The sequence below is a fragment of the Callorhinus ursinus genome, unplaced genomic scaffold, assembly GCF_003265705.2.
Source record: "Callorhinus ursinus isolate GAN/ISIS: 27379988/994484 unplaced genomic scaffold, GSC_fseal_2.0 scaffold2, whole genome shotgun sequence".
NCBI classification, from domain to species: domain Eukaryota; kingdom Metazoa; phylum Chordata; class Mammalia; order Carnivora; family Otariidae; genus Callorhinus; species Callorhinus ursinus.
The window spans coordinates 92,100,402-92,119,983 of NW_027397064.1; the positions used below are offsets into that span (position 1 = coordinate 92,100,402).

Sequence of the window (19,582 nt, forward strand, 5' to 3'; positions counted from 1 at the left end):
AACCCAGAACAACCAACATTAAGACATACTGTAATAAAATTACTGGATTATAAAGAAAAAAAAAAGTCCTTTGCCCATAAGAAAACTAGATCACCACCAGTAGTAGTGCTTTATGCCAGGAAAAAAAGGTGTTATATATTTAAGATACCTAAGAAAAGAAAGCGTGAGTCAAGAATTTTATACACAGTAAAACTGACCTTGAGTATAAACATCACAGATGAACGATTATCAACATGCAAAGATTCAGAGGATTTTGTTTCCATGATGTTCAAGAGAACTTCAAACAATCAAAATGACTACAGAGACTTGAACAGAAGCACTGGCAGTAAACAAAAATAGTTACCTGTAGAACTAAGATTAAATAAGGATTAAAAGGAAGAGTTTTGTAATAGCTACTTAAGGTAATGTAGCCATAATACGACTTTAAAAACCAGGGATGAGAGGGAAAGCAAAACAAAAACATTTTATTGTCCTCAGTAATTATACTGGTGGTGACTGTACTGCTATTCCAAGACTTATTTTTTGTAATGTGGGGTTAAGTTAATGAGTGATGACGGGATGAATTCTCTAATCCCACCTTTTTTTTTTTTTTTTAAGTTTTTATTTATTTACTTTACAGAGCACAAGCAGGGGGAGTGGCAGGCAGAGGGAGAAGCAGCTCCTGGCTGAGCAGGGAGCCCGAAGTGGGCCCCGATCCCAGGACCCTGATCATGACCTGAGCCAAAGGCAGACGCTTAATCGAATGAGCCACCGAGGCGCCCACTAATCCCACCTTCTTAAGAACTACGATTTTGGTGTGAAAGGTCATAGAAATGTACCATAAAAGAGAGGTTAAGTAAAAAATACTGCCGCTATCTTGAATCAGTGAACTCCTGAGGTATTATACATTTAAAATGAATACCTATTAAAAAAAACCTGGTTAATGTATGCTTCATATATTTAATGTGTAAATGAATAATAAACATTTAATATACCAATCTGCATAGTAAATATAAATTTACAGTACTATATATTTCCCTACTCTCTTCATTGCAGATCCCTAGATGAACACAGTAATAATGAGTATCCCTTGTGTCCAGCTCATGGTTTTGAAATAACCACTTCCTACTAAAACAAAGGAGGATTTCTTAAAGAAATGGCCATTCCAACTGTGGAAAAGAAAATGTACAAGATGAGCCTGGAATACCCTGCTGTCACAGATAGTGAGGAAGCTATCCAAAATTATTGGGGTACAGAGTTACCACAGGGTCTAGAAATTCTACTCCTGCACCCAAGAAACCAAAACATATGTCCACCCAGAAACTTATACATAAATGTTCACAGGAGCATATGATAGCCAAAAAGTGGAAACAACTCAAATGTCCATCAACTGATAAATGGATATATAAAATGTGGTATAATGGTAGTCTGCAAGAAAAATAAGTACTGATACAAGCTACAACACAGAAAAACGTTAACATTATGCAGTAAGGGAAAGAGGCCAGTCACAAAGTACCACATATTATAGGATTCCACTTACAGGAAAAGTCCAGAATAGGGTGAGGGAAGAATGGAAAGAGATGGCCAACGGGTGTAGGGTTTCTTCCTGGGGTAATGAAAATTTCTAAAATTGACATAAAACTGTGAATATAATTAAAAAACCCCACCAAACTGTACACTTTCAACTGATGAAATGTACAGTATATGAATTATATTTCAACAAAGGTGGTACATGTAGGGTGAGAATCATGTATTTATCCTGCCTTTCCTTTATGAACTGTACAACTGGGTGTCTAAGTAGTAAATGAATTACAGCATTTCATTATAAAAATATTCCAATTAATAATGAAGAAATGAGAGTATCACAATGAGCGAAAGGATCTAGGCATTGAATATCAATCAACAGCTGCTAACATAGAAAGACATCAGGTAGCTCCTAATTAGGTTGTCTCAACACCTGTAGTCTTACTAAAGACTTATTCATCTAACCTGAGTTTGATGAAATTTCTAGATCCACCTGGCAATTTGCAGGAACTTCAAGAACAAAAGAACATAATAAACTGTACCATGAGTATACAATCAGCAAAAATCCAGACTCTGCAGGTCTAATGCTTTAGGTTCTTCAACAGGTAAAATTTAAATGAAAGAAAGGGATGGAGGGGAAACATATATTCAGAGACTTAAAAAACTAATCAAATTTTTAATAATGGGCAAGACTAAACTGTGGCATTCAGGAATGCAGGATTGGATGGTAAAACTATACAGAAACAGAAGAAAGTGATTACTATAACCAGAATACTGGTTATTTTGTGGAAGGAGGAAAGAGGTTGACATAGGGATGGGGCACATGGAAACACTTCTGGGATAGTTAAGCAAAGTTCTCTTTCTTGAGTGATGGTTACAAGGTTGCTTGCCTTACCGTAATTCACTAAGCTATAAATTTGTTTGGTGGTTTTATGTTTGTGTTGTACTTTAGAGTAAAAACAAAACAAAACAAAAAAACCCTGGGGCGCCTGGGTGGCTCGGTCAGTTAAGCGTCTGCCTTTGGCTCAGGTCATGATCCCAGAGTCCTGGGATCAAGCCCCGTGTCAGGCTCCCTGCTCAGTGGGGAGCCTGCTTCTCCCTTTCTCTCTCTCAAATAAATAAATTAAAAAAAAAAACTTTATACTGGGCGCCTGGGTGGCTCAGTTGGTTAAGCGACTGCCTTCGGCTCAGGTCATGATCCTGGAGTCCCAGGATCGAGTGACTCGGGGCTCCCTGCTCAGCGGGGAGTCTGCTTCTCCCTTGGACCCTCCCCCCTCTCATGTTCTCTCTATCTCATTCTCTCTCTCAAATAAATAAATAAAATCTTTAAAAAAAAACCTTTATATTAAAAAAACCCACTTCACATCATAAATGCACAGTTATGCTGAGGCAATAAAGGACACCAAATAGATGGAATACAATAGGATGTGAACAGGACCCAAAGAATAAGAGAGAGAGCGAGAAATTCAGAAGTCAAAGAGTGGAATTATCTTGGGAATGCTTCATGAAGAGTTGAAACTTCACCTGTCTTAAAACCTGACAGATCACTATCACATGAAAAGGGAAGAGACTGCACCATCTGGAAAAAGAGGGATGCACAATGCATAAATGATAAGACTGATATATGGCTAACAGGGGAATTAATTCAAAAGAGGACTTCTAACAACTGTGAAACCAAACCCAATCCTTTTTTGGGGGGGCTGAAAAAGATATACATACATATTAGCTTGCACAAACAAAAAGTATTTCTGAAAGGGCACACAAAAACTGTTAACAGCACATGTTCTAGGGCAGTGGGCTTACACATTCAAATTGGAGGGAGGTTTATCATATCCCCCTTTCTACCATTTTCATTTACTATGTGCTTATATTAGTTTTCAAAAATAAAACATTTAAAGCTTGTCTCTGTGGAGAGGATGTATACAGGGAAAAATGTGTAGGGATTCATTCAACAGACTTGTGAGCAACAAGATTTGATCCATCTTATTGACAGCTGCTAAATTATCTACTTTATGTGAAGTACTGTTGACACAACCGTGAGTAAAACCAAAAAAGAAACAAACAAAACCCTGTCCTTAAATTGTTTACCTTCTAGTCTGAATGTGTGTGTCAGGGGACATTTTTACATTTAACTTCATCTACATTACTACATTTGAGAGAAATTTAGGGCTTTCACAATAAAAATATAAACAAAACCATTTAGCTAACCAAATTCCCCAAAATGCTGGTTTTCTTTCACAAAAGGCAATCATGTATGACGACTTTTTAAGCAATCTGAGTATAAATAAGCACAGTGTAAACTGGATAAAATCTACTTTTAAAAAAAGTCTTGAACAAATTTCTACTGCAAAGACTCTTCTTAAAAATTACAATGGCAGAATGCTGTCTTAAAGAACAGGGACTATGGGCATTTCTGTAGATGGATACAAGAATAGTTTTTCTTATTTAAGCCTTTACAGGGGGAGGAAAGGAATGCAAAAAGAACATCTGAAAATTTTCAAATGACATCTACTAGTCACTAGTCAGGTCAACTGAGAAAAATTATAAAGATTGTAAGCAAAAAAAGGTAAATTTTAGCACAAGCAAAAAATACAAGTTTGCTTATGTGTAGCAGCTGACTAATCTAACTCAAATGTGTAAAATGAAACGTAGATATAATCTAGATGATGTATTCTTCGAAGTCATTATAGTTATTCCTTAAAATCATCAGTCCTGAATACTGTCCTTAACTGTGTACTCTTGGAACCTTAGCAGAAGTACAGTACATTAAATAAAAACTACAATACACTTAAATCTGGCAGATTATACACAGTTCTGAATGCTGCAGCTCAAAATAAGAGGCAATGGAACTAAGGAAAGTTAAGAGAGGATGAAAATGACCATGTGATTTGGAGAGACGCTATGAGAAAAGACTGTGACCACTAAAAACACTGAGAAAACAGTATGCTATTTAAGATCTGATCTTAAGAGAATTCATTAGACTTGGAATTAATATAAGAAACAAATCCATCATGAACTTGACTAACCAAATTAATGAACAGAGTTTCTAAGAGAAACTGGGTCAATATTTATTCTAAGATTGACATTGTAGAGGATGTTATCCCACAGTATAGAACTTGGAGGCGCTGTTGGCGCCAGGGCTTTCATACTTTATTAGATTTATCTTGAGCTTGATGCTGCAAGGCCATTCTTTAATTACTAACCCCAATTACATAAACCTCACTGCATGCAGTGAGCAAAGGATAGACTTATCTAATTAGGTTACATATAACACTCATTTACTGCGGACAGTGATCCAACCCTCCAAGAGATACTGACAATAAAACTCAATGATAAAAGACAGTTACTGGGTCACTAACACATGTTGATGCTGATTTTATTCTTAAACAATAGCACTTAAGATTTAGGGGATATTTTACTTTTAAATTAGTCAATGTGGGAAAACACAATGAATCCACATGAACATTAAACATTTTAATATAATTAATGCATGGTGTTTATTAAAAAACTAGATACAGTTTGTCCCTAGCATCTTAAATTTAAGCTTGTTAGGGTTTAATTTACTGAATGGTGTTCAGTTTATTTTGCGGTGAAACTCATGCTTTTTGTAGTTTACTATGACATTCCATTATAACCCTACAAGAAAAATTTTCCCAATGATGTCGGGGAGTATGAATTTAAAAGTGACTCACATTCAATTTGAGACCACCCCCTTCACCCTAAAAGAATAGGGGAAAAAAAAAGATAAAAGAGTGAGGCTGTGCAATTGATGCAAGTGCACCAGTACAAATATTAAAACCACTTTTGATACAATAGCAAAGGTAAAAAAGACAACAATTAGATATGAAGGGTGCAATGTTACTTTTTCAAATAGAAATTAACATCAGATTTCAATTGCTAATAACAATTTAATGTAAAATGCTGAAGTTTACCTTTGTACATATATAAGACACTAAGTGGTGTAATAAAAATACTTTGGCTTTTTATTGAATGATGGCATTTAAGTAAATTAGTTAAAGAATGCAAATGACCTGGGCTTCACCAGTCAATTTAAAGTTAAAGCTGTGAATTTTGGCTGTAAGCAAGATATCTGTTTTAAAGCACACCAACCAGGCCATAGAGACAAATTATGAAAGAGTGAGGGTTCAAAAAGAGAAGTATAGTCTTGTGGTGAGTTCATTTACTGGAAGTAGAAAGTAGGCCTGTTTCAGCAAATGGGACATCTGTAGCCACATCAAGAATTTCCACAACTATTTTGACTTGTGACTTCTACCGGCATTTTCCAGGACTACTTAAGGAAAGTCACATTTGTATTAGCATTCATTAGTTTACCACTGCCTTCGGAGCCAATTTAAATAAAAATGTCATTCTCTCAATCTAAATGTTATTGCCAAAAGGCTTCCTCTCTCTTCCATAACACTATCACTGACCTAAGTTCTGTGCACAAGAAATAACTAGGAAAACGGAAACAGAACAAGAATCACGTAGATTTAAAAGAGAAAGAGAAGAAAAGGAGCCTGCAGGAGACCAAAACGCCTTATGATCGAAGAGATTAAAACAGGTATCAATCTAAGCTATGAAGCTGTTCCTTCCAATTAGAAAAAAAGTATTTTAAGGACCTTTCAAAGATTGTTTTCTTAACAAAAAGGTCTTAATGACAATCTACAAAAAACATAAAGTCTTCCACGGTCCATTTTTTTCTACACACACCTTTCAGAATAGCATTCTAAAAACAGCTGTGATAAAAAGAGCAAAAAATATAGTGACAATTAAGACAGTTAAATATTTCTAATGGGCAATTCTGTTAACGGATGCAACACAGTATGCATATTACTCTGAAAAGAACAGACCCCAAACTCACACCTTTCACAAGGTAAAATAAAATAAAAATTTCAACTCAACAGTATTAACTCAATTCTTCAAGATTTACAAGTTAAGTTCTTTAGTCCTGGAGGATAAGTTTTACTTCAAAACTGGTTATACATATACACACCTCTGACAATATATGTGTGAATTCAGGCAAATTTGATGTCTTAGTCACCAAAAATTTAGACTACTAATGATGTGATAGAGGAACGTTGATACCTTAAGAAACTGTTAGTAAATGAAATATTTCTGCTAACCATTTAACTTTCAAAGTGTCATTTAAAAAGAATGTCACAATTAAATTAAGCCCAATTCACAGTATTGCAAACAGAAGGAGTCCAACACATTTAAGATGTACAACAGAATGACTAGGCCAAATTACACTGTACATTACAATCTGAAATTATTCAAAAGTTAAGTATAAAATTTAAACGAATACCGATGTAATAACTCTGAGTAAATAAACGCTTATTACTTTTTAGCTCAAAAATCTGGCAAAAGCCTTAACACAGTGCCCGGCAGCTTGTCATCACAAATTAAAAAACAAACCAGAAACATTCTGCATTTCAAGCGAAACGTTTATCACGCGGTTTACCTTCACAATTAATTTACAACACTAAATCCAAAAGTAAAATCCGCGACTTTTTTTTGTGTATCCATTTATCTCAAAATTTGGTTATGGTAAAAATAATAAAATAGTACTTACATTTCTATTGAATTTGGTGAAAGAATGATGCATATAAAACCTGTGCATATAAACAATCGCAGTGTTTATTGTAAGCTGAGAGCTGGAACGTAACATTTAGGAAATATCCGAGAAAAACAAGATCTAATTTCCAAAACAATTTTGATGGAAAATTCCCGATCTACGGTGTTTTTCCAATGCTTACCGTTCACTCAAAACCAACCTCAAAACTGTGTGTGTGTGTGTGTGTGTGTGTGTGTGTGTGTGTGTATAAAATAAAACGCTGCAAGGTGGTGGTAGGCTCGACGCCAACAGTAAAAATAAGTGCTGAGCATTTCACTCCAATGTTGCTATTAAGCAAGCCCGGGAAGGATTTATCAATGGCTAGGACTGACTAAGCTCAACATCAGACAGTTGAAACGCGCGCGCGCACACCCATACAAAACCACGCCAAGAACATAAAGACCTCCAGTGAGCTCCCAAGGTAGGAGACCCGCCATCAAACCAGCGAGGAGCACGGGGAGAGGCTGCGGAGAACACTTACGCCTTTCAGCATCGGTAACCCTCCTACCTCTCGACCCCCTTCTCCGACTAGAAGTCGAAGTAGCCACCTCTTTTCTGCGATAATCCCTAAAATTCCCTTCTGGCCTCCGCGCCACTCCCATCCCCCGCCGCCACCACGCGCGGCCCCAAACAGATTACACAACGCAGCTTCCCAGCCCGCATTCCCGGACTCCTCTCCCCTCTTTCATTGGCCGCTTGCGGCCTCCCGAGCCCGAGCCTGCCTTCCTTACAGCGCAGCCGAGGCCCAGAGAAGGCCGAGGCGGCGGCGCCATGTTCGCGGGGCAGCAGGCCCGGCGACCAGGCGACCAGGCGAATAGTAAGGGGGGACAGGGCGTGAGCGGCGGAGGGCCAAGAATAGGAAAGGATACACATTGAGACGCTGTCCCATGTCCTGGATAAGGTTGGCCGCCTGCTGGCGGTATGAGAGCTCTTTATCCGCCTCCACTCCGCAGCGGCGGCTCGGCGTATTCTCCAGCTGTTCCCGAGTAAAGAACCAGCGAGAAGAAGCTCCACGGCCCGACGCCATGACACTTCCTCCTCCGCCCGCTCCCTCACCCACCCCCCTCCCCTCCCGGCTCGCGGACTCCCCGCCAAGGCCGTGCGACCCCGCCCCACTCCGCTCGCCGTAGACCACGCACCGCCCCTTTTCACCCCCGCCGCCGCCCGTGCGCGTGCGCAGGGGCCGCCCTACCGGCTCGCCCCAGTCTTTTGCTTTCTTTTTCCTGTCCCCGGTCTCGCTCTCACGCTCGGGACCACAATGCCCCGCGCCGCTTGTCATTTGGAGGCGCCCGAAGGTGGGGGGTCGGCTGGGAAGGAAAAGGCCGGCGCGATGCATGCCGGGTCTAGGATTGGCGGGGCGAAGGGTTGGGCAGGAGAGGAGCGAAGGGGCTGGCCCTAGGTCGCGTGGAGAGGGAAGGCGGGCAGGCGGCTGCGCAGTGCGACCTGGGCGTGGACTTTGAAGTCAGGGCGGGTTCTTGGGCCGGGAGTCTGGCGGCGCTTTAAGAAAAGCTCTGCTCTGTCGCACGCGCACGGCGTAGCCTCCATTTTCCTCCAGCTGTAATCTGCGCAGTCTCGTAGGCTTTCTTGGGCGTTGTCCACGATGGAAAGCCCCCGCCTAGTGGCGGCTCTGGGAGGGACGCACCTGGAAGAGCGCAGAAGAAACAGCGCTCCGCGGTTGTGTTGGACCTGAATTCCCCAGCCACTTAGGCTGGGGAACTTATTTTTGAGATGTCTGGCCAAAGGTTATCAAGTTAGAAAGAGGAGCTGAATTTTTAAACTAGATTTCTAGGCCATATGGGTAGTGTGTTTTTAAACCAAGCTCTGATTTAAAACAAGGTTAAGGAGGAAGAGATAAACATGTGTTACAGTTAAAACTGTAACACCGCACGTATCAACTGATTAACCCCTTCTGTCCTTGTAAGAGAGTACCGCAGAGCTCAGTTCTGGGAGTAGGTAGGTCTTTGGCTCTGAGCCAATGCTTATTGTGTGTGAATAAAATCTGCCTTTTAAAATTTTAACTTTAAAAAAAAGTAAAATTTTAACTGTTTGCCAGAGACAGAATACAGGCAGGCATTTTTCTAAAAGGCAACTGATAATGCTTTTAAGTGAGTTCCTGGTTAATACTCCAGGCATTTGTCCTTGTTTTTGGGCTCCTATGCCCAGTGTACCGCTGTCCCTTTGCTTTGCTTGCCTCTGTTACGTATTCTATATAGAGCTATTGATTTGGTTGCAGTAGGCAGTTTGGAATAGTTGTCTGCGTGACTGCATTTCTTACCTCCCTTGCTTGCTTCCCATCTGTTCCTGCTTAGAGAATTAATAGGATAGACTGATTTAAAGCAATATTTATAGGTGCTTACTCCAACACACTCATTTATGATTAAAAACTCTAAAAAACTAGGAATAGAACTTACTCAACTTGATAAAGAAAATTTATAAAAAACCTCCAGTTAGCATCATACTTAATGGTGAGAAACTAGAAGCTTTCCTGCTAACAAGGATGTCCCCTCTCACCACACTTTTCAACATTGTACTGGAAATCCTAGCTAATACAGTAAGAAAAGTGAATAAAGAATGAACAGATTGAGAAGGTAAAAAAAATGATTTGTTCAGGGATGACATAATTGTTTTTGTAGAAAATCTCAAAGTATTAAAAATGTGGAGGGGTGCCTGGTTAGCTTTGTCCGTTAAGTGTCCAATTCCTGATGCCGTCTCAGGTTTGATCTTGGGGTGGTGAGTTTGGGCTCCGCGCTGGGCATGGGCCGTACTTAAAATGTAGAACCGGTGATTATGGCAAGATCTTAAGATACAAGGTTAATACACAGGAATCCAATTGAAGTTTGAAATTTAAAGTATAATATCATTTACAAAAAGTAATACTTAGAAATGACTAAATATGTACAGCATCTATGTGTAGAAAACTACAAAACTCTAAGGCAATCAGAGAAGATATAAATGGAAGAATATTCTGGGTTTATGGATTGGAAGACATTATCATTTGGAATCAGTTCTTTCCAACTTGACCTATGGATTCAATGCGATCCCAAAGTTTTAGTAAGTTATTTTGTAGAAATCAACAAATTGATTCTAAAGTTTATATAGAAAAGCAAAAGACCCCCAAATAGCCAGCACAATCCAAAGAAGTTGGACTGATACTGCCTGACCACAAAGCTACAGTAATAAAGAGAGCATATATTGGCAAAAGAATAGATCAATGGTACAGAATAGAGACCCCAGAAATAGACCCACAAAAATAGTCAAGTGATCTTTGACAAAGGAGCAAAGGCAATTTAATAGAGAAAGGATAGTCTTTTCAGCAAGTGATGCTAGAACAATTGGATATCCATATGCAAAAAAAAAAAAATCTAGACACAGACCTCACACCATTCACAAAAACTAACTAAATGGATCATGTCCCTAAATGTAAAATGCAAAGCTATAAAGCTTCTAGAAGATGGCACAGGAGAAAATCTAGACAACCTTTAGTTTGGCAATTATTTTTACATACAACAGCAAAAGCATGATCCGTTAAAGAAAAGATTAAGTTGGATTTCATTAGAATTAAGGACCTTTGCTCTGTGAAAGACACTGTAAAGAGAGTGAGCAGACGAGAAAATCTTTGCAAAACACACATCTGATAAAGGACTTGTATCCAAAATATAAAAGAAGTCTTAGAATTCAACAGGAAGAAAACATCCCAATTTTTAAAAACTGAAGCAAAATTAACATACAATCTTATATTAGTTTCAGGTGTAGAACATGTAAGTTCAACAATTCTATACATTACTCAGTGCTCACCACAATAAGTGTAGTTATCATCTGTTACCGTACAACATTATTACAGTATTATTCACTATATTCCCTATGATGTACTTTTTATCTCAGTGACTTACTTATTTCATAATGGAAAGTTTGTACCTCTTAATCCCCTTTATATATTTCACTCACCTCTCCCACAAGCCTCTCCTCTGGCAACCACCGGTTTTTTCTCTGTAAGAGTCTTGTTTGTTTGTTTGTTTTTAGATTCCACATATAAGTGAAATCATACTGTATTTGTCTTTCTCAGTGTATTTCACTTGGCATAATGTCCTTTATATCCATCTATGTTGTTACAAATGGCAAGATCTCACTCTTTTTTATGGCCAAGTAATATTTGATCGTGTGTGTGTGTGTGTTGTGCGCGCACACACATGCATGTGTGTGACATCTTATTTATCCACTCGTCTATCTATGGACACTTGGGTTGCTTCCATATCTTGGCTATTGTAAATAATGTCGCAATTAACATAGGGGTGCATATATCTTTTCAAATTAATGTTTTCATTTTCTTTGGGTAAATACCCAGTAGTGGAGTTACTGGATGATGTGGTATTTTTATTTTTAACTTTTTTGAGGAACCGTCATACTGTTTTCCACAGTGGCTGTACCAATTTACCTTCCCACTGATACTGCATGAGAGTTCTTTTTTCTCCACATCCTCACCAACGCTTGTTATTTCTTGTGTTGATTTTAGCCATTCTGACAGGTGTGAGATAACATCTCATTGTGGTTTTGATTTGCATTTCCCTGATGATGAGTGATGTTGAGCATCTTTTCATGTGTCTGTTTGCCATCTGTAAGCCGTCTTTGGAAAAATGTCTCTTCAGATCCTCTGCCCATTTTTAATTGGATGATGATGATTATTATTATATTGGTGTTGACTTGTATAAGTTCTTTATATGTTTTGGATATTAACCCCTTATTGGATATATCATTTGCAAATATCTTCTCTCATTCACTAGGTTGCCATTTTGTTTTATTGATGGTTTCCTTCACCATGCAAAAGCCTTTTATTTTGATATAGTCCCAATAGTTTGTTTTTGCTTTTGTTTGCCTGAGAAGACATCTCTAGAAAGATATTGCTAAGGTCAGTGTCAAAGAAATTACTGCCTATGTTTTCTTCTAGGAGTTTTTATGGCTTCAGATCTTTAATCCATTTTGAGTTTACTTTTGTGTATGGTGTGAGCCAGTGGTGCAGTTTCACTATTCGGCATGTAGCTGTCCAGTTTCCCCAGCACCATTTAGTGAAGAGACTGTCTTCCTCATTGTATATTCTTGCCTCCTTTATTATATGTTAATTGACCATGTAAGCATGGGTATTCTGTTCCATTGATCCATGTGTCTATTTTTTATACTGTTCTGATTATTACAGCTTTATATTATATCTTGAAATCTGGGACTGTGATGCTTCCAGCTTTGTTCTTTCTCAAGCTTGCTTTGATTGTTCCAGGTATTTTGTGGTTTTCTGCAAATTGTAGTATTATTTGTTCTAGTTCTGTGGAAAACACCATTGGTATTTTTGTTACTGTATCCAAGTTTGGCTGCTTGAAAGGCCATTACTGAAGAGACAAACTTTGATTGCAAAGGAATTTGAGCTTTATTCAGAAGGCGGGCAACCTGAGGAGAAAACAGACTCTTGTCCAAAAGCTAATGCCAAGGTTTCTGCCTGGCCCAGGGGTTTTTAAAGGGATTTAGAGTGGTTAATCAGCAAAGGGAGTGCAGTGACCTGCAACATTTCTTGATTACATGAAGACTTGATGATGCCAGCTCTAAAAGTTATCTCAGTGTTTGGGGACTATGTGATGGGGTCTGGTTCTTGTTTCATCATGTGTAGGAGTACTCTGTTCCTTTGCAGATGAGGGCCAGGTTTACAGATACACAAAGGGAGGTCAGTAAAATCATTTGTGTGACCTAAAAAAAGAAAAAAACATTTTGCTAAAAATGTTTTGCTAAAAAACTTTTAGGCTAATCAGAAAGCTGCATTGGCTTCAAACAGAATTTTTGGCTTCTGTGGCTTGGGAAAGTTCTGATCCTTCACTCCTCAAGGCCAGTGGTTTGCAAATCTCAAAGAAAGTAAATTAGTTCTGTCACAAATCAAGGGTCTTAGGCCAGCAAATGAGGAGTGTGTCAACTTGAAGCAAGTTAACCCTTATGATCAGCTGGAATGCTGTTACATTTTGATAGGGATTGCATTAAATTTGTAGATTGCTTTGGGTAGTATGGACATTTTAACAACGTTGATTCTTCCAATCAGCATGGGATATCTTTCCATTTGTGTGTGTCATGTTTTATAGTTTCTAGAGTACAGGTCTTTCACTTTTTGGTGAAGTTTATTCCTAAGTATTTTATTCTATTTGGTGCAATTATAAATGGAATTGTCTTAATTTCTCTTTCTGTTACTTCGTTATTGTGTAGAATGCAGCAGATTTCTGTATGTTGATTTTGTATCCTGCAACTTTACTGAATTCATTTATCAGTTCCAATAGTTTTTTTGGTGAGTCTTTTTTTTTTTTAAAGATTTATTTATTTATTTAAGAGGGGGGAGCGAGAGTGTGAGCTGGGGGAGGGGAAGAGGGAGAGGGAGAAGGAGGAAGCAGACTCCCCGCTGAGTGTGGAGCCAGACTAGGGGCGCAATTTCACCGCCCTGCGATCATGACCTAAGCTAAAATCAGGAGTTAGACACTTAATCAACTGAGCCATTCAGGTGCTCCTTGGTGGAGTCTTTAGGGTTTTCTATATATAGTATCAACAAATAGTGACAGTTTTACTTCTTCCTTACCAATTTGCGTGCCTTTTACTTTTTGTTGCCTGAGCTGTGGCTAGGACCTCCACTACTGTGCTGAATAGAAGTGGTGAGAGTGGATGTCCTTGTCTTGTTCCTGACCTTAGAGGAAGTAATTTCAGTTTTTCACCATTGAGTATGATGTTAGCTGTGGCCTTTTCATATATGGCTCTTACTATGTTGAGGTATGTTCCCTCTAAACTCACTTTGTTGAGAGGAAAACATCCCAATTTTAAACTGGGTAAAAGATCTGAACCCACACCTCACAAGGAAGATATACAGGTGGCACTTAAGCATATTAAAAGATATTCAACATTTTATGTCATGAGGGTGTTCTTAGTTATAGTTTATCACTGCAAAAGAGTGTAAGTTGTCCTTGAATTGAGGCCTGGATGATTTGGTACCTCTATGCAACGTAACACCGTTCAGGTATTAAAAACAAGGCATCAGAGTGCTGGAAGAAAGAAAACTGCCAACCAAGAATAACTGGCAAAGTTGTCTTTGAGAATTGAAGGAGAGATAGAGTTTTCCAGATAAAGAAAACTAAAGGAGTTCATCACCACTAGACTGGCCTTACAAGAAATGTTAAAGGGACTTCTTTAAGCTGAAATGAAAGGGCCACTAATTAGTAACAGGAAAACACAGGAAAATGTAAATCTCACTGGTAAAGGTAAACATGTAGAGGTAAACATGAGGTAAACAGAATAATCTAACGTTGCAAAGGTGTTGGGTTAATGACTTATAAAGCTTGTGTGAAAGTTAAAAGACAAAAGCAATATTAACTGTAACTATAATAATTTGTTAATGGATGAAGAAGATAAAAAGATGTAAATTGTGACATCAAAGATGTAAAATCTGGGAACTGGTTTTAAAATTGTAGAGCTTTAGAATGCATCCAAACTAAAGTTATCAACTTAAGATAGACTGTTAGAAGGCAGCTTATATGTGGAATGACCACCAAGTTATTAAGTAGGAAAAAAAAAAGCAAGATGCCACTGTCTGGGTAAAATAAGCAAAGGAATCTGCACATGTAAGTACTTGTATAATCATCGACGATCTTTGCAAGAATACCCAAAAGAATACGTAAAAATGGTTCCTTCTGGGATAGGTTGAATTTGATCTTTTTGAACTCTTCTAACATATTCATGTATTGACTTTTCAAAAAAACTTAAAATTTTAGGTACCTAATAAAAGTGAACAGTTAGGCACTTTTTTGGGTGGCTCAGTTGTTAAGCGTCTGCCTTCGGCTCAGGTCATGATCCCAGGGTCCTGGGATCGAGCCCCTCATCGGGCTCCCTGCTCGGTGGGAAGCCTGCTTCTCCCTCTCCCACTCCCCCTGCTTGTGTTTCCTCTCTCACTGTGTCTCTCTCTGTCAAAATAAATAAAATTAAAAAAAAAGTGAACAGTATTTTATATTTAGAAATGGAAACTTCACTTTTGTTCAGTTTGATTGGAAAAGAGCCTCAGAATCTTCTCTTAAGAAAATACAAAGTGGGTATTTATTTTCCTTAAGTTAATCTTAAGTAATTTCCTGGAATATATAGGTTGGTGTTTTCTGGTTGGGTAATAAAAGTTGGGTTGAGTCAGATCTGGTTTACTTCTTAGGAGAGATCAAAAAGATGGGGAAGGGTGCTGTAAAAGGAAGAGAAATGCTTGGATGGCTGTGAATAGATGTCCTTTGGAATCTGATGGTGGTGGGATTTTTTTTTTTCAGGGATATACTTTGGGGAAGTATGTATGTTAGATAACAAGGGAGAGAAAAGGCTATAAAAGTGATTTTCCTGAGAGAATTTTGAGATTCTGGATGTGAGCAGTGTTGTTTTAGGGCCAGAAGGTTCTTTTCAAGGCTCCAGTCATGTCATCCCTTACTTAAAGACTTCATTGCTTTTTGACAGACAAAATTCTTTTTTTTAAGATTTTATTTATTTATTTGAGAGAGAGAGAATGAGAGAGAGAGAGCACATGAGAGGGGGGAGAGTCAGAGGGAGAAGCAGACTCCCCGCTGAGCAGGGAGCCCGATGCGGGACTCGATCCGGGGACTCCAGGATCATGATCTTAGCCGAAGGCAGTCTCTTAACCAACTGAACCACCCAGGGGCCCCGACAGACAAAATTCTTTAACTGACCTGTGGTGCCACATGATCTTGCCACTTACCACATTTGCCAAAAATGTCTTGCTTTCTCACCTCCAGCCTCAGTGGTCTTATTTCTTGCTGTGTTTTCTTTCCTGCCATAAGGTTTTCATTTATGCTGTTCCCTCTGTCTTGAATACTCTTCTCTCTCTCCTGTTCATCTCTTTACCTTTACCTCTCACCTCTTGGTTCCGATCACAGCTCAAGCAACATTTCTTCTGAATAGGCTCTTCTCAATTGTGATTAGGCCAAGTTTCTTTTTATAAGCTTTCTACCCCCTATGTGCCTCTCCTTCCCAGCTCTTGTTTTGGTAGCAATTTTATATCTGTTCTTTGCTTAACTGATACCTGTCTCCCTCACTAGATTATACGCACAATTGAGGGTTCTTGCATGTAAAAACAAACATGATCCCAGCACCTATAATGATTCTTGGCACTAAATAAGCCCTCAGTAAATACTGTTGAACACATGTGAGTGAGTAAATAAGTGGGTGAAGGCATAGAGCCTTCTCTCAAGGCAGTCCCAGTCTAATGGGAAGATAGCAATTGCAATTCAAAATGAGAGGTTTGTTCTTTACAGATATCAGGGGAAGATATAGATTAATGAAATCCAAAAGCCTAGGAACCACCACTTTAGGTCCTGAGGAATTTTGAGAGAGAGGATAATGTGATCAGAAACGTAATTTGGAAATTTTCCTGTGGCAAGACTAAGCCCGGAGGCAGAGATATATAAGAGATAATTTCACTAGTCCTGGTGAGAGATGCGAACCTGAATTTAGTTGGAAGATATGGGGAAGAAAAAAGAGGTAAGAAGTGGAAGATGTAAAAGTGGTAGAAACTATTGGATTTAATAGCAGATTTAATATGGATGAAGGAGAGAATTTAGGTGACTGGGTGATGCTATTAATCAGAGTTGGGACTGTAGGAAGTGGAATTAAATTTGTGGATAAAGTGATTGAGTTACACTTGGGGCATATGATTCTGTAAAATAGCATAGCATTGTAGCTTTGGGTTTTTTTTATGCTTAAAGCTCTTAGGACTTCTTGAAACTTTGTCTTCCCTGACTTCCACATTTCCCTGGTTTTCCTCCTACCCCCCTGGGCGTTACTCAGTTCCCAATGCTAGCTCCTCCATCTGACCTCCAAGTGTTGGTAATTCCAAGAATTAGTCCTGGGTTCTTTTGATTATGTGCTCTACTTTTTCTCCCAGTGATATAAGCCAGTCTCATTTCTTTAAATACCTTTTATACACTGATGACCTCTCCCTAGCCTCTCTCCTGATCTCTCCAGACTAGTATACCCAACTGTTTACTGAACATTCCTACTTAAATGCCTAGGAAGCATCTGAAATATAACAAATCCAGCAACAGAACTATTGATTCTCTTCCATCCCAAACCTATTTCTCCCATAGTCTTCCCATCATGGTAAATGGTAATAAATCTCTCAGCTGCTCAAGTAAAAAAAAAAACAAACCAAAAAACCAACCTAGGACTCCATGTCTAAAATATGGATGAGTTTAATACCATCAACTACATCTCAGAAGCTAAATGTCCCCAGAATTATTGCAGAGAAGAGTCATAGTTAGAAAGCCCTTCTTTATATCTAGATTAATGAGGAATTCACTTATCTTTTCTTCTAGTGCCTGCATAGTTTGCTTTTCTTTAAAAATTTTTTAAATTTAATTTTTTATTGAAATATAGTTGACACACAATGTTACATTAGTTTCAGGTGTACAACACAGTGACTCAACAAGTCTGTACAATTTGCGCTGCTCATCACAAGTGTAGCCACCAACTGTCACCATGCAGCACTAATACAGTACCATTGACTATATTCCCTATGCTGTACTGTTTATTCCTGTGACCCTTTTTTTTAATTGAAGTATAGTTGGCATACAATATTATATTAGTTTCAGGTGTGCAGCACAGTGATTCAACAATTCTATGCAAAATGCTCACCATGATAAGTGTAGTAACCATTTATTACCATACAGAGTTATTACAATATTATTGCTATATTCCCTATGCTGTACTTTTCATTCTCATGACTTATTTATTTTATAACTGGAAGTTTGTACCTCTTAATGCCCTTCAGCTATTTTTCCTATTGCCCACTCCCCTCTCCACTGGCAATCACCAGTTTGTTCTCTGTATTTATGAGTCTGTTTCTGATTTTGTGTGTGTGTGTGAGTGTGTTTTATTCTACATATGAGTGAAATCATGTGGCATTTGTTTTTCTCTGACTTATTTCATTTAGCATAACACCCTCTTGGTCCATCCATGTTGTCATGAATGACAAGATTTCATTCTTTTTAATGGCTGAGTAATATTCTATGCCATGGTGTGTGTGCATGTGCATGCGTGTGTGTAATATACATTATATATACTGTTATATATATTATGCATATACACACAATGGAATATTATGTATGTTATATATGTAATTGAATATATAATATGTAATGTGTTTATACACACACACACACACACACACACATCTCACTACTTTATCCATTTCTTTATCAGTGAAAACTTGGGTTACTTCCATATCTTGGTCATTGTAAATAAGGCTGCAGGGAATACAGAGGTGCATATATCTTTCTGAATTAGTGTTTCCATTTTCTTCAGGTAAATATGCAGAAGTGGGATTACTGGATCATATGGTATTTTTATTTTTAGTATTTTGAGGAACTTCCATACTGTTTTCCAGAGTGGCTCACCAATTTACATTCCCAACAATAGTGCATGAGGGTTTCCTTTTCTCTACACCCTCACCAACTCGTGTTATTTCTTGTTTTTTTGATTTCAGTCATTCTGACTGGTGTGAGGTGATATTTCATTTTGGTTTGGATATGCATTTCTCTGGTAATTAGTGATGTTGATCATGTGTCATTGGCCACCTGTATATCTTTTTATTTTGAAAAATGTCATTCAGGTCTTCTGCCTGTACACACACACAAACACACACACACACACACACACTTATTTATTTGAGACAGAGAGAGTGAGCGAGTTGGGGAGGAGCAGAGGGAGAGGGACAAGCAGGCTATGCTGAGTTTGGAGCCAGTCATGTGGACCCTAAGATCATGACCTAAGCCAGAACCAAGAATCTGCCATTTAACCGACTGAGCTATCCAGGTGCCCCTATATCAGATTGTATTTTTGTGTGTGTGTTGACATAATTTCCTTTTCTTATAGTTAAATCTTTTATCCAACTGCTGTTGGAGTTATTCCTATGTATGATGTGGGAAATGAATCTAATCTTGTAGCATTATTTTTTAAAATTTTTTATTAACATAAAATGTATTATTTGTTTCAGGAGTACAGGTCTGTGATTCATCAGTCTTACACAATTGACAGCACTCACCATAGCACATACTCTCCCCAATGTCCATTACCCAGCCATTCCATCCCTCCCATGCCCCTCCACTCCAGCAACCCTCAGTTTGTTTCCTGAGAGTAAGAGTCTCTTATGGTTTGTCTCCCTCTCTGGTTTCATCTTGTTTCATTTTTCCCTCCCTTCCCCTATGATCCTCTGTCTTGTTTCTCAAATTCCTCATATCAGTGAGATCATATGATACTTGTCTTTCTCTGATTGACTTGTTTCGCTTAGCATAATACCCTCTAGTTCCATCCATGACGTTGCAAATGTCAAGATTTCATATTTTTTGATGACTGCATAGTATTCCATTGTGTGTGTGTGTGTGTGTGTGTGTGTGTGTGTGTGTGTGTGTGTGT

The 19,582-nt window shown here is 38.5% G+C and overlaps 1 protein-coding gene across 6 annotated transcripts in view; it reads right to left on the minus strand.

The window, feature by feature from the left end:
* CCNT2 (cyclin T2) overlaps positions 1–8,471 on the minus strand; it is a 41,165-nt gene extending 32,694 nt beyond the window's left edge. For 3 of the 6 annotated variants that reach the window (XR_003205235.2, XM_025856989.2, XM_025856965.2), the window contains exons 1-2: positions 7,987–8,173; positions 7,076–7,157 (exon numbers count right to left, since the gene is read on the minus strand). Coding sequence is in view for 5 of the 6 variants with exons in the window: in XM_025856989.2 (XP_025712774.1) it covers positions 7,076–7,157; positions 7,987–8,144 (240 nt within the window). In the remaining variant the exon portion in view is untranslated. Of the gene's footprint in view, positions 1–5,195; positions 5,223–7,075; positions 7,158–7,986; positions 8,174–8,309 lie in introns of those variants that run through there. The other 3 variants (XM_025856980.2, XM_025856957.2, XM_025856974.2) reach the window with 2 other exon arrangements.
* Between the last annotated feature and the right edge of the window lie 11,111 nt (positions 8,472–19,582).